The sequence below is a fragment of the Apis dorsata genome, unplaced genomic scaffold (genome assembly GCF_000469605.1).
Source record: "Apis dorsata unplaced genomic scaffold, Apis dorsata 1.3 scaffold_99, whole genome shotgun sequence".
NCBI classification, from domain to species: domain Eukaryota; kingdom Metazoa; phylum Arthropoda; class Insecta; order Hymenoptera; family Apidae; genus Apis; species Apis dorsata.
The window spans coordinates 802,317-817,723 of NW_006263397.1; the positions used below are offsets into that span (position 1 = coordinate 802,317).

The 15,407-nt window shown below is 25.6% G+C and overlaps 3 protein-coding genes across 11 annotated transcripts in view; 2 read left to right on the forward strand and 1 right to left on the reverse strand.

Annotated features, from left to right (window-relative positions):
• Window positions 1-193: 193 nt before the first annotated feature.
• Window positions 194-8,600, reverse strand: LOC102673019 (ral GTPase-activating protein subunit beta). 8 transcript variants are annotated; one of them, XM_031508751.1, is made up of 25 exons: window positions 8,209-8,600; window positions 7,971-8,099; window positions 7,679-7,906; window positions 7,487-7,513; window positions 7,166-7,380; window positions 6,910-7,093; window positions 6,345-6,605; window positions 5,915-6,106; window positions 5,613-5,717; window positions 5,340-5,480; window positions 5,017-5,255; window positions 4,702-4,932; window positions 4,427-4,580; window positions 4,249-4,356; window positions 3,690-3,791; window positions 3,288-3,428; window positions 3,155-3,169; window positions 2,927-3,087; window positions 2,677-2,850; window positions 2,193-2,602; window positions 1,697-2,108; window positions 1,310-1,622; window positions 964-1,218; window positions 638-887; window positions 194-573 (listed from the first exon to the last, which is right to left on the reverse strand). In XM_031508751.1, the coding sequence occupies exons 2-25, from the start codon at window positions 8,071-8,073 to the stop codon at window positions 453-455; spliced, it is 4,542 nt and encodes a 1,513-aa protein (XP_031364611.1). In that variant the 5' UTR covers window positions 8,074-8,099; window positions 8,209-8,600; the 3' UTR covers window positions 194-452. The 8 variants fall into 8 exon arrangements, with proteins under 8 accessions (XP_031364611.1, XP_031364612.1, XP_031364606.1 ...); XM_031508752.1 differs by lacking the exon at window positions 7,487-7,513; XM_031508746.1 differs by having other exon boundaries at window positions 7,679-8,099.
• A 556-nt stretch (window positions 8,601-9,156) lies between these two features.
• Window positions 9,157-15,099, forward strand: LOC102674162 (protein wings apart-like). 2 transcript variants are annotated; one of them, XM_006612178.2, is made up of 11 exons: window positions 9,157-9,824; window positions 10,107-11,809; window positions 11,875-12,123; window positions 12,235-12,483; window positions 12,566-12,790; window positions 12,911-13,133; window positions 13,220-13,435; window positions 13,561-13,740; window positions 13,815-13,903; window positions 14,001-14,102; window positions 14,174-15,099. In XM_006612178.2, the coding sequence occupies exons 1-11, from the start codon at window positions 9,641-9,643 to the stop codon at window positions 14,321-14,323; spliced, it is 3,570 nt and encodes a 1,189-aa protein (XP_006612241.1). In that variant the 5' UTR covers window positions 9,157-9,640; the 3' UTR covers window positions 14,324-15,099. The 2 variants fall into 2 exon arrangements, with proteins under 2 accessions (XP_006612241.1, XP_006612242.1); XM_006612179.2 differs by having other exon boundaries at window positions 13,564-13,740.
• LOC102674023 (28S ribosomal protein S31, mitochondrial) overlaps window positions 14,580-15,407 on the forward strand; it is a 3,125-nt gene continuing 2,297 nt past the window's right edge. The window contains exon 1 of the mRNA XM_006612177.2: window positions 14,580-14,638. Within this exon, the coding sequence (XP_006612240.2) occupies window positions 14,580-14,638 (59 nt within the window). The remainder of the gene's footprint in view (window positions 14,639-15,407) is intronic.

Consider the following 15,407-nt stretch of genomic DNA (forward strand, 5'->3'; position numbering starts at 1 on the left):
TATTTTTTTACTATTATAAACAATATTGTTAATAAATAACTTTCTTATAAATATCAAATCAACATTGTTTTAAAAAAATTTTTAATTTTCTCATAAAAAACTTTCTCATAATATATCAATAATTACAACATTTTATTGTTAGATATTTAATAAGCATTTATGATAAACATATGTAATAAATATTAATTTTAAATATATTTTGACAAGACGATTTTATTACATATGAATCCATATATATTATAAACATTATATTATAATGATTCAATATGATATATGAATAATATATACATATAATAAACAATATTATTATATTTCAATTATAAAATATAGGGAAATTAAATATCTACTGTGCTGATTATATTTATTATTATTTAGAAATATTTATTATTTAGAAATATATCCTTATTATAATTTAATATAAATTTCATTTATTTATATTAATTTTATTAAATTTAATAAGTTTGAGTACTATTAAATAAAAGTGTTAATAATTCTGGTTCAGTTAAATCTTTCTTATATTTTTGTACCATTTCTTGAATTTTCAAGCGTCTACGTACATGTGGTGGATGGTAACTGCAAAATATTATAAATATTAAATATATTAATATTATTAAAACATAATTATAATTTTACAGACCTATCATTGTCAAGCCTCTTTCTACGTCCCATATTTAATGCAGTTTGTCTAACAAGAGTTCCTAGAACCCTTCTAGATACAACCATTCCATCAATTAAAGGAGTAGCTAAATTAATTCTAGAAACTGGACCTTGTAATCTGACTCTCATTAGTCCACTACTAAGAGCTTGAAGAAAAATTACTTGTACATCTGATACTTGAATTATTTTTGATTGCTCAAGACCACTATAAGTACAAGGAAGAAGATCACCTGTATATAAAATATGAAAATTTTTTTATTCAATTGAAAGAAATATAGATTTTGTATAAATATTGCATAATTATACCAATTGGAAAATGAGTAAAATCTTCTAAACTTTCTAACCAAACAACTATAATTTTAATATCAATTTGTACAGGTAAAACTTGTTTAGTTGTTTTTCTTGGTTTATTTAAATCTGCATTGGAAGAATTGGATCCTGTTAAACTAGATGGTTGTTTTTCTAAATCAAGTGACATTGTTCGTGAGTTTTGCATTGTGTTTTGTCCTGTACCACTATTTCGTGGAGAAGTACTTTCACTAATATTTCTTTCGAACCAAACTGCAATTATTAATTATATTATTGTATAATTCATCATAAACATAATAAAAAATTCTTTGATATTATCATTTATATTATTTTTAAATTATACCTTGATTAACACTGACATCACTACAATAACTTGTTTCTTCCAATGAATCTGAATTTACCATATTATTCAACTGAGTGGGTACAATGAAAGCAATTTCTGAACTAACATCTGCCCAATAAAGTACATGAGTATCACCATTATATAAAGCTCCACCATGATCACTATGAGCTGGTTGTGGTACATTTAGTTGTGGTGTTACTCTCCATGAAGTAGAAATATGGCCAGTCCAACCTGCATGTGTTGATACCGAAACTGGCCAACCAAGAGAATTTAAAAATTCTAAGAAATTTGACGATACATTCGATTCATGTAACTATAAATATAAAATTCATTTTACATGAATGTAAATAAATAACAACGAAGTACTTTAAGATTAAAAATAATTACCACGTTAGATAATATTTCTGTTGAAGTTTTCTGACCAGCTTTAACATAAAAAATGTATACAGTATCACATGTTCTTGGACTAATGTTATCCAAAGTCTCTAAATCTAAACAAAATCCTGGAATGGTTGGATCTAAAGCAGTAAGACCATTGTTTCTAGATTCATTAGTTTCTTTAGGTTCCACATTTAAGAAACCAAAATGGCTTAAAAATAAACGCGCAGTTTGAAATTCGTGACAAATTTGAGGTGGTACACATTCTTCTACTTTTTCCTCAGAAATTTTATCATTTCCATCACTGTATTTTGTTTCGATAGTCATTTGACGTTCTAATAATTGTGATAAAATTTGATGTTCATTTCTCACAATATCACTGTCATTCATAACTGCTTCTAAACTTGGAATAGATTCATCCCTAAATAGAATTTAAATATTATAAAATTTAATTTTTTTAGATATTTTGAATTATATTATAATATATTGATAAAATTTAACATACACTTTACAATGTGGTATTCGATCTACATTATCAGGAAAAAACTTAGGCTTATAATCTGTTCGTGGAGCAGCTTCTGCTAATGGTAATGGTCGACCTGGATTTGTATTTACACTTCTGATACTAGATCTATGCCTTGGTAAATGTCGAAGTTGCATGGTCCATGCATGTCTTCCAAATGGACCACGTATTAATACAGTTACTGTAGGTTGTGGATCTTGATCATTTCCAAGAGGTTCTTCTAATAAAGCCAATATAGTAGCATTTTCGGCAACAAAATATCGAAATCTTTCAACTGCTGCTTGACGTGGAACTCGACCACCAGTCCAACTGTTGCAATGTCGTAAAAGTGATACTTCATCTAATAAAGATGATAATGATTGTGCTCCACATGCACTAGGGAAATAACCAACCTATAAACATAAATTTATTTAAAATAATTTTTATAAATTTACTATTTTTTAAAATCGTAATAATTTTAATATACTTGTTCCAAAATAACTGTAAGAAGTGCATCAGCAGCATCTCTAACGCGCATAGACGCTGGTTTTAATTCTTTTTCATCTTTCATTTTAATAGGTTCACCAGGTTTTCCTATACTTTTTGTTCCTGATACACCAAGTTCAACTACTTCTAAAACTGTTGTTAAACAATCTTTATCCTAAAACAAATTGTTTTACATAAATTTATTTTGACATTAATTATTTATTGTAATTAAATATTAATAAAATAGTAACTTGTAATAATTGTGAATGAGCAGTTAACCAAGTTCTTAAGCAACTAAATGCAGCAACAATAGAAGAATGAAGATCTTTTGAATGAGCTGGTGGTGGACGCCAACACTGATATGCAATATAATCACAAAGCCATTTTACAGCTCGTTTACATTCTAAAGCATCTGTAATTTATATTAAAAATTAATATTTTGCAATAAAATTTTAAATTATATAAAAATATAATTTAACCTGTTAATTTTCTCGCTGCATGTAAAACATTTAAAATTGTATGAAGATTTTAAAAATTAAAAAATAACTATTATAATTTAATAATTAATAATTTAATAACTATTATAATTAAATAATTAGAATTAGAATTTACCTGTTTCACGAATACGTGTTCTTGCTAATCCTGATAATATTTCAAGAGCTGCTAAAGAAATATTTAAATCTGTCTTCCATGATGATATTAATCTATGACAAACTAAATATGTTGCTCTTACAAAAAGAGCATGAGCTGAATCTGTAACAATAATTCATATTTTTTTAATTATCAAAAACATGCGAAATGAAGTAATTTTTAAAACATATAATACTATTTTTTGAAATGCAAATTTTTTGAAATGCAAATTTTTTGAAATGCAAGCTTTTGCGCGATTACCCAAAGGAAGCTTAAATATATAACAAAAATATTGAAATAAAAATAGATGATATTCCAAAACATTTTTTATATGCATAATATATAATTAAAAGCAGAACTAATATAAAAAATACTTGTATTTACCAAATGCAATACATTCCTCTTGAAGAGTTGTAATATCAGAGGTATCACCGAGCGAGCGTTGATCACTGGATATACTTATTTGACTGGCAGAATCACTGGTGACTATTAAGCAATGATGAAACAGTACAATGATGAATGCATAACAAAACACAATTATAATAATAAAAATGAATGATACATTAGAAGCACGCATAAAGCAAATAAGATAGAAAGTAATATTAAGCATTATGATTTTACACTGCATATGAGGCAAAATTATTGAATTCTATTTTACAAGCAATTAATGTTAATAATAAATTGTCATTTTAAATGGAATTAAATAATGAAATATTAATTCCAACTTATTAGTGAAATGATCATTTGCAATTATTTTTTAAATTTTAAATTTTAAAGATAATTCCCTAAAAAATATAAAATAATGCATTCAATTCATTCAGCTTATTAGTGGAATGATTATTTGCAATTATTTTTTAAATTTCAATATAAGGATAATTTTTTAAAAAATATAAAACAGTGCATTCAATATTTATAAATGTAATTTAATAGTTGAATAACAAACCTGATGATAATAAATTTACAGTAGGATCATGTGCTATAGTATCAGGTTGTGTAACTTGTTCAACTTCTTCTGCTGCTGCAGAATCTTGTACACTTAATAAAAGAGCACCTTAAGAAAAAAGAATAATTTGTATATATGTTAAAAGAAAAATAATAGTATTATATTAAATACAACTTACCTAATAACATATGTGTATTCTGAGAATCAGTTTCAACTTGTAGTGCATTTATAAGCAAATTCATAAGTTTTGATTTTAATTGCGCAAATGTTACATGATTTTTTTCATTAATCATTGGACTTACAAATGTTGGAAGTTCTTTAATAGTAAGATTCTATAAAATAGAAATTATTGAAAAACTATTTAATATTATTATAAAATTATAACAAATATTTAAATATATACAATATTTAAATATAAACAAATATTTAAATATTAATTATATATATAATTACTTGGAAGTGTAAAGGTAATACTAGTATTGATATTAGTAGATGTATTGAGGCCCTTCGTAAATCTGATTTTGATAGAACATTAGATTTAAGTTTTAAATCTTTTTCTGGAAGTACAGTTTCTAATGCTGATATTACTGCAGGTACTAACACTTGTACGCCATTTAAATCTAGACGAAATAAGTCAGCAGAATTCAAAAGAATACTTGCTAATGTTTCTCCACACTCTCGAGACTGTAATTAAAATTTATATATATATCATATATATTCTTACAAATATATTACATTCTTTCATAATGTCAAGTTCATCAACTTTACTTCATCAACTTTAAGACCATGATTCATTGCTTGATAAAATCTGGATAAATAAATGGGTAAAATTTCTTCTCCAGTTTTTTTAGCACAAAATATTCGACATAATGCACCTAAAGCTTCAGCTCTACCAGATTCATAACGATCTATACAAAGAGCTGGTGGAACATCATTAATAGCTTCTTGTAAAGAACTAGGGCCTTCAACAAGTACAGAAGATGGACGTTTTGATGCACCTGATGGTTCTGTTTATTAAGAAGATTAATTTTTATATTGTTTAATCAAATTTAATATTATATGTAATATTATGTATTTAACATAATGCTTACGTGGTAAATTTTGTGTCCATCCATCTGTGCCTATAAATGCAGCTTCAAATAACCATTCACCAAAAAGATGTAATATACTATTACATTTTGGACGTCCTGGAGCTAAAGGGGGTCTTATATCTTGGACTAATGAAGTCATAGCTATAAATGTAATTATAAAATAATTATGAAGTTTATAGCATAAATAATATAGCATAAATTAAATAACTATAAAGCTTTAAATATAATATATTGAATAAAATTATATTATTGAGATAATTTATAAATTCTTACATGTTGTACTTGAAGCTGAAGATGGTCCTGAATTAGACATCAATATAGGTGGTGTACTTGAAACTCGACTCGTTGTTAAACCAATCAAGGAAGCTTTTGGAATTCCTATAATAAAAATAATTATATAAAATATAATTGATAATTTAATATATAATTTCAATATTTTTAACTTATTAAAATATAATATTTTTTTAAATAAGAAAGAAAAAAGATATTTATAAAAAGCATTATTTAATAAAAATATATACAATTTTATAGATAAAATATAATTGCAAAACACCAGAAGATAAAGTGCTCAATACCCTTAGTCACTGCAGAAGGTGTTACACTGAAACTTTTGGCAAGTCTGCGTTGTGTTGGAGGTGTAGGAGAAGGTTGTGTCATATCCTTACTACTTGATTTATCCCACCCTACACCTCCACTTCCAGCACTAGCAGATCCACATGTGATGGTAGATACACAACATTCTTCCCAGCAACATGCCTGTGAAACTCCTAAAACATTTGTGACTGCGTGCAACCATCACCAACAAAGCAAGTTGGAAACTCCATATCCTATTATAGGTATTTCAAAGTAAATAGGAAAAGTATTGAAGGAGATCATTTTAATTTTTTTAGTATTTTTGTAGTATTTATAATTTACATATATATATGATCCCAAGAATGTGATTTCAATTATATTTGAAAATTTTATACAATTTAATTGTATAAATATACAAAGAAAAAAACTTACCAAGAAAAGCATCAACTTGTCCAGCTATACCTTTAATGGCTTTCAAAAATATTTGTGGTAAACTCTGTAAACATGGATGTTGACATGGATCTATTACATTTGGACTAGCAATAGCATATTGTAAAAATGCTTGTGTTTGTGAAATAACAGCAGGTCTGCATAAATCAACAGGATCCCCTATAGTTCGCAAAAGTCTATACCAGGCTTGGGCTACTGCTTCATCTGACATTGTAGATGGTACAAGTTGTGAATCTTCTTCATCTAAATATATTAAATATATAATATAATAATATAAATTACTTTTATGAAAAACAATATAATTATGTAATATTGATAAGAATAAATTTTGAAAGGAGATGCAAGTTTAATTGATTATTTTTCAATTTTATCTTATTTTTTTCTAATACAATCATAAAAATTGATAAAATTTTCAAAAAATCATCTAAATAAAGTTATACAATAATTTATATCAATGATTTAGATAAAGCAAGTGCTTTTTAAAAGATATCTTATAAATATTAATAAATATATATATTAATAATTATAATAAATCAAAATAACTAACTTATTTTTAGTTCTGGAAACATTGGACCATACATAATTTGTAAGAGTCTTGCTGTAAGAGCAAGACAAACACGATTCCATTGTTCTACTAATGCTAATCTATGTCGCCAACGAAGACATGATTCTCTTAATGTACGCCATAATGGTGGTGATGGAAAATTTCGTTCACATGCCACTAACCATACCTAAAAATATTTTTATATTTATTAATTACTAATTCTTATTATATTAATATTTTCTTTATAGAAATATAATACCTCTAGTAATACACCTAAAACTCTTTCACATAATTGCTCTCCAGCATCTTCTCTTGTTGCTGGAGGAGCTAAAAGTGCATCATTAATACCAATAAGAAATAATAATAAGCTTTCCCAAGTTTCTCTTTCTAAAGTAGCAGGTCCTCTTGCAATTTGTTGTAATGTTCTAAGTACTCTATGACATAAAACAGCTTGCCGATTAATTGTATCTGTTCCTGTAAACAATATTTAATGTTTTATAAAAATTACATATTTATTGTTGTTATTAAAATATAAACTTGTTTTGTACCGAATAATATAATTATTTTAGTTATAAATTACCTAAATCCTGATATAAAAATGGCCAGACTACAAAGAAAAAGATAACAAAAAAATTGTTAGATAAAAATATATCCAACATTTAAGTTCCAATTTCTCAATAAAATTTTCTTGAAATTATAATTTTTCATATTATATATGATACAATGAAAATAAAATAAGATAAAAAATATAATTTAAAATAATTTATTTTACCTTCTCCTTTTCGTGGAACAAACAAATTATGAAAATGACTGATTATTTTTCTGGCATAGAAATTAGGATCATCTATAATTGGTCTAGGTACACAAATCTTTGGTGTGGAATATAATGCAGATAACCATTCACAATATACATTAACACAATCTCGAACAGTATCATGTTCAGCCAAAGGTAATGATAATCCAAAACATATTACTTCCATACACCATTGAACTTCTTTATCTGTACATAATGGACTAGGTTCAGCTGCTTGTGTAATACCAAGATTTGCAGCCAATTGACGTACAATAGATAAAGCAACTTCTTTTCCAGCTCCAGGAGAAAATTTTTCTAAAACACTTTGACTTTCTTCTGAGCCTTGTTGAATTAAAACACTTAGAGAAGCCCATTCGGAATACATTCCGCCTTGGGTATCCTAAATAGATATATTATAATTAAATATTATAGTAAATAAATAATTAAAATATATAATAAATAAATAATTAAAATATTATATAATAATATAAAAAAAATGTTATTATTACCTTAAGATTAACTCTGTTAAACACGCCTAAATTCATAGATTATTTTATACTTTGATGTCTTTTAAGAATTAGAAAAAAGAAAGTAAAATTTGTATATATTCTTACAATCTTTTAATTTTAAAAAATTTTTAAGTTTATGTCGTACATATAAAACTAATACGATTATATGAAGAATTACATATAATTTTTAAATTAACAAACATTATAAAATATATATAAATATCTGTAAAATAAAATCTGTTGACAGTTACAAATGCTACTTGACAGGTTGATACTGTTATCACTACTATGTAATAGATTCTAAATGCAGTTTTTATTGGCTGTTCTGTAATTCTATTATATATAGCGTTTTCTTTGTCTAAAAAAATGTCCCCATATAATTTGATTATTAAAAAATTTATAAAATAAAAAATATTTCTAACTAAAAAATAAATAAATTCGTAATTATGAATTACAAATAAAATATATATTTATTTTATAAAAATAATTTTTATTATACATTAATTTTATATATATATATATAACTATAATATAATTATATATATATATAATTATATTAATATGTACATATAATATATACATATAATGATATATAATATATACATATATAATTTTCATATAAAATTTCTTCAAATAAAACAAATTAAATAAAATATGAAAAAGAAATATATCAATAAATATATAAAATATATGTGTATTTACACGTTTGAATATATGTTGTATAAATATGTATATAATTAAATTTTTTTAAATTTTTATAATTAAAAAGTAATTAAAGATTCCTAAGTTTTTTTTAAAAAAAATCGAATGAAAAATAATTTAATTCATTACATATTTTGATTGGATGATTTTCTATCGATAAAGTAGATGAAAAGTAGAAGACAACTTTTTAGCTCTACCTACTGGATAGAACGACAAGTATTACGATCTTGTGTATTGTATTACTCGTTTTTTTGTGTATGGTATGTATCTAAATCTTGAAACGAAAAACATCGACAGATGGCTCAAGATCATGTTATGACTAATATTTCCAGTTGAATTTGTATAGACATATAAAAATTATATTAATTAAAGTTAAGTGCAAATATAGAATTGAAAATAATTAATTTAAAAATAATGTTTCTGAATATAAATCGAATTTAAAGTTACAGTTTCGTATATTTGTGCATCGAGGTAAATAGCGAATGAAACATGGCGTTTGTTTCTTTCATATGTTTCGAAGATATTGCTTCTTGATTTTTTCTTTTAAGTTCTTAATTATCAACGCGGATAATACGCGACCGATGAACTGAGGTTTTTTCCTCATAACACTTCTTCGTAAGTGTACAAACAATCAATGCTTATTTCCTATATTTAAGTTTAAAAAATGAAGAAAAATATCACTTGTGTCTTTTGAGATGTGGAACATTTTTGAAATATTGAAGAATACAGTATGACGTCCCGTAGTTACACAAAATCTTACAGTCGTAAGGTCAGTAGTGTGACACCTGGGAGTATTCAATTTGATAAGCTTTTTAGAGAAAATAGCAATCGACCTTCTGCTGCTAAATCAGCAGGTACTGTTGGAAAATGGGGTATAACATCTTTTACATCTATCAGAAGTACGAATATCAATGGTATGTATTTTTTTTATCTTATTTTATATTTTATATTTATGATAAATATTTACTTAATTAATAAATTATTAGCATGTTTAGTACTTAATATTTAATAATAAAATTGTTAGAAAGATTTTATCTTATATTCTATATATTTAAAATATTTTGTTTTGATTGAAATTAATTTAAAAGATATATTAATATATATTTTGCTTTTATTGTTATTATAACATATAAATAATAATTTTGTAAATAATTAAGATTTTTCAAAAAATTATACTAATATTATTTTATTTATAGGAAGGAGAGATGATATCCATAATACATTTGGTGCAAAAAGAGTAAAACTTGATTATGGAAATCAGAATGCTCGTGTAAATTCTGGGAAAGATCCATTTTCTTTTGAAACTGATCCTGACAATAAACCAGATGTTGCACCACCAATTGTTAAACCTAAAAAGTTTTTTAAGAGTAGAAATGTTCCATCTTCAATAGAAGAATCTCGCCAGGATGTGGCAATATACAGACAAGTACCTGATTCGCATTATGGTAGAGCTCGTGCTCAAAAAACTTCTCCACAACCACCACCACCACAACCGAAACAATCTTTAACAAAAATATCAAATGCTCCAACTAAAAAAGTAGCAGATACTTTAGAAGGAATTAATAATGATCCTCCTATTAGAGAAGAAGGAAAACCTCCTATTGTATTGAGAATATGCAAGGGTACAGCACAACTAGTCTGTGGAAATGTACAAAACACTCAACAACCAGAACCTGAAACTTATAGAATTTCTACACCTCTCATTAGTCCTACAAAAGTAGATATGGAACGCAAAAATTTTAATGTAGATACATTAAAATCTGATCATAAGACAGTTCGTTCTCAAGAACCTATTATCTCCACTGTATCAATACCATTAGAAAATTCAGAAATGCGTAGAACTACCCGTAGTCGGGCAAAAAATTTACAATTAGATTTAACTACATCATCTTCTATTGTATCTACAGCAACATCTAATTCACATAGTTCTGGTCTTTCTTTAACTCTTAGGAAATCTGTTACCGATTCCAATAATACATTAATATCTCATTATGATATTGTTAAGACTGATTGTGGTTCTACATATTCTTGTAAACCAGCAATTGAACCATTAATTGGGCGTGATCAGCCACTGCCAACTACAACTCAAGAATTAATCGATATATTATCAAGTGATTCTGATCCTATGCAAACAAGACCAATGATAATAAATACTTCAGAGACTGAAGAAAATACAGAAACTGTTCCAGATGACGTTCAACATTGTTCTATAGATATTCCAACAAATGAAGTAATTTCTGAATCTTCTTCACAACATGAATCAAAACCAGAATTAGAATCAGTATCAGAATTAAAATCAGAATCAGAATCAACACTGGAGTTAGGAATAGAGCCAGAACCAGAACCAGAAACTGAACCAGATCCAGAACCAGAACCTGACACTGAAGTAGAAACAGAACAAAGTACTCGTATTACTGATAATGACACAGCTACAGCTAAAACTTTAGTTGACCAAGATTGGTTTTCTGGAAGTGATGATAGTGAAGGTGTGAATGGTAATGCAGAAAATGATATAGCATTACATGTAACAAGTACAGTTACAGAATCACAGCCATTAAGTACTCCATGTACAACTATTCAGAAACCTGCTACTAAAAAGGGAAGTATTTTTAAAAGTCGCTCTACAGGTGCAACAAATGGAAATAAAAGAAGAGCACTGTACAAACATAAATGGTGTGATAGTGATAAAGAATCTAGTACTACAGATACTTCTAATGTTGGAAATAGTACACCTATTATTGCTTCAGGATCTCATAGTGGAACAGGCCCTGTAGCATATGAAGAAGAATTTGATCCTTCACAACTAACAAGAGTTGTAACATATCCTGAAACTGATACAGGTTTTGAAGATGAATCTGATGCTATAACAAGTGTTCGTTGTGGTAGGAAGATAAAGGGGGTATGTATATTATATAATTTATATATTATTAAATATTTAATATTAAATAATATTTATTTTTTTAGTTCTACACAGTAGTAAAAAATGTGAAAAAAGCTCATCAAATTCAAGAAAGTGGAGAATTTCAAGAGTTTAATGATGATGTTGAATATATATTAGATACTTTAAGAGAAAACAATCCAAATGCTACTCGTTGCCTTTCAGCTATAAGATTGGCAAGCAAATGTATGGCACCTGCATTTCGTATGCATGTACGTGCTCATGGAACTGTTGCTAAGTTCTTTAAAGCTCTTCATGATGCTACAAAAGATCAGGTATACAATTTTATTTTTATATAGTATAATTAAAAAATATATATATTATGTATTTATCAATTTTATTAATAAATAAAAATTATTATTTAAACAAAATTATGTATTTTGTAGAGTCTTGCTCTATGTACAGCAACAGTAATGTTTGTATTAAGTCAAGATCGTTTAGCTATGGATTTAGATCGTGATTGTTTAGAACTAATGTTAAGTTTGTTAGAATCTGATGCCAGTCACAAGGATGCACTTGATGATTGTGGCCTTAGTCGAGCAGAATTGTTAAAAAATAAAGAAAAAGTACGCCAGTTATGCGCTGATATTCAAGCTCAAGGACATGCAAAACATTTAAATCTCGATAATATAACTGTACGTATTATTTTTATTCATAATCAGAAAATAAAAAATAAAATATAAAAAATTAATTAAATAGAAATTTATTTTGAATTAGGTTGGTCAACTTGCTATGGAGACACTTCTTAGTCTTACATCAAAACGTGCTGGTGAATGGTTTAAGGAAGAACTTAGAGAATTGGGTGGTTTAGAACATATTGTAAAAACAATCAGAGATTGTCATCGCCATATTAATACACAAAATATTACAAAATCTGATTGGACAGATCCATTATTAGATAAATTACGTAAAGTTGATAGATGTTTACGTGTATTAGAAAATGTAAGATATATATTCTCAAATAAAAACAATATAATATTTTTATATATTTTTACATCAAATATATTTACATGTGTAAAAATCACAATAATAATTTTCTTTTATCAATAAAAAATGTTTCAGGTTACTCATATGAATGAAGAAAATCAAGTATATTTATTAAAATATGAAAATGGAATTTTAGTCAGCACTTTAGCAAATTTATATCATCTCTGTGGACAAGAAATTCCTATTTATCCTACTATAGATCCAAGTGATAAAACTTCCACTGGTGCTGTTATTAGAGAATGTTTGTTTGCTATTATTAAAGTTCTTATTAATCTTACACATCGATTTAACAGACAATGTAGGATTTTATTATGTTTTGCTTTTTAAAAAATATTAACAATTTATTTTTAAAAAATATAATACGATATTTTACAATTATTTCAGCTTTTGGAAGTAAATCATTAGGTTCACAACCAGGTGTTTTAGATTGCAGTCTATATCTTTTATTGCGCGTACCCGAATCACTTCCTGAAGAAAAACGTTTTGATATGATGATGTTAGCTTTGATTTTATTGATAAATTTAGTGGAACAATGTGATGATAATAAACAACTTCTTATCGAATCAAAAGCTCCTTCATCAATAGAAAATATTTTTGATGGTAAATACTTTACAAATTATTTTATTTTCTTATAAACTTAATATATCTTATTATTACTTAATACGTTATATCTTTAATATATTAATATAAATTCAATATATCAATTTTATTTCTATATAAAAAAGCAGAGGAAAGTGGAGTAGAATGTTTAATCGATCTATTTTATAAACAAGAAGAATTAGCTCGTGCCGAAGAACAAAAAACTGATGCTATTTTAGATGGTAAAAAAGATTCTGAACAAACCGAAACTGTATCAACAACGACTAAATCTCAAGAAGAATTTATTGAAGAAACTGTTACAAAATGTTTGTATAATTTCTGGTTTATCTAACTCTTAAAATAAACTTCATAAAATATAATTTAAAAAATTTTTTTATAGTATTACAAAAAGCTGGACGTCATATGGAACACACTTTAATAGGAGCATATGTAGTGCTTTTACTTGGTTACTTAATAATGGATAACAAGGTAATAAATTTAAAAATTTGATATTAAAAATATAAATAATATAAAAAGAATATATTATAAAATAGTATAAAAGAAAATAACATAATTTTAATTATAGGATTATGAATTGCTGGTACGCAGCAGACTTCCCGATAATAATTTTACAACTATGGTATCTGTACTTCAAAAATTTTTCAATTTCATGAATTTAACGGCATCGGTAATTATTTTTAATTTTTATTCATACAAAAAATCATCAGAAACTTTGAAAATATAAATAATTTATTTTAGAATGAAGTAAGCAGTTGTGGAATTGCTGCTACAGAAAAGGTGATTAAGTTCCTAAAAATCTCAGATACCCGTATTGAAGAAGAGAAAAGTGAATTACCATTATCAGCATTAGAAGATCCAAATATAATGCTCCATTTATCTTCGTCTTGATTGATATCACATTTACATATTTGATATTTTTTATTATCCTGGCAAGCAAAAAGAGCCAAAGTTATATGTGTCCAACGAAGGAAATTCTATCTATTGCAGTATGAATGGACCTGTTTCATATTGACTATATATTTTGATATATATTTATTCACTTAAGTAATTTATTGCTGTACCTTTCATTAAATTGACTTATTTTCCCAATAACAATAACAAGTTAGATATTAAGTATAAATTAATTAATTATCTAGAAATTAATATGATAAAAAACTCGCCTTGTAATTACGCATATGGCTCACTTAAATTTTTTAATAGCATGTATGTAATATTATTAATTTACTCGCTTTATCTATCAATTATTTTTTTTAATTTTCTAACTGTCAAGAAGAATGATTATTTGTGAAATTCTTGACAGATAATTCATTTGCTGTATAATGCTACATAAATTTTTAATTTTATTTTGAAATTTCATTTTATTTTACATTTTAAGTTTTGTTATATGATTGGCGGTGTTGGGGTTTATTGCAACCCATTTAAAATTTGAAATAGCATTATTTTGTAAGTTTATTTTAATATTAAAATTATAGTATAAGCCTTGTAAATGTAAATTTATAAATTATAATTGTATCTTAAACTCACAGTTTCAAGTTATTGGATCCCATTAAGAGATATAGGATTTCATGAATCTTTAATAAAATATTTTGTCTTACAATTTCAGAGAAAAAATAAATAATATATTATATTGTTATGTGTATACAATAAACTAGCTCCATAAATTACAAATTTGTAAAATAAATTAATTTCTTTTCATAAATGTTAAATATATTGTATGTCAAATAAATAGAACATAATTTTATTAAGTTTTAATTTAAAAAATTTATTTTTTTATTTTTAATTTATAATTTATGTCATTTTTAAGGAAAATTAATTTTTTATTTCAAATGAATAATTTCTTATAAAATTTAATATATTTAATTAGTATTTGCACAAATAAAATTTTTGAATTGCAAGAGATTATAAATTAAAATTAGACTTAAAAATTTTGAATTCATTTCTATGAATTAATTTCTATGAATATGATATATAT

What these genes read in the sequence shown, in the direction of transcription:
- LOC102673019 (XM_031508746.1), bottom strand. Translation starts at nt 8,244, where the DNA reads ATGAATTTAGGCGTGTTTAACAGAGTTAATCTTAAG. An exon ending in AGAGGAATGTATTGCATTTG is followed by an intron (nt 3,429 to 3,689) that starts GTAAATACAAGT and finishes TTATTGTTACAG; the next exon opens with ATTCAGCTCATGCTCTTTTT. An exon ending in CTCATTCACAATTATTACAA is followed by an intron (nt 2,851 to 2,926) that starts GTTACTATTTTA and finishes AATTTGTTTTAG; the next exon opens with GATAAAGATTGTTTAACAAC.
- LOC102674162 (XM_006612178.2), top strand. Translation starts at nt 9,641, where the DNA reads ATGACGTCCCGTAGTTACACAAAATCTTACAGTCGTAAGGTCAGTAGT. An exon ending in TAAATCTCGATAATATAACT is followed by an intron (nt 12,484 to 12,565) that starts GTACGTATTATT and finishes ATTTTGAATTAG; the next exon opens with GTTGGTCAACTTGCTATGGA. An exon ending in ACATCGATTTAACAGACAAT is followed by an intron (nt 13,134 to 13,219) that starts GTAGGATTTTAT and finishes CAATTATTTCAG; the next exon opens with CTTTTGGAAGTAAATCATTA.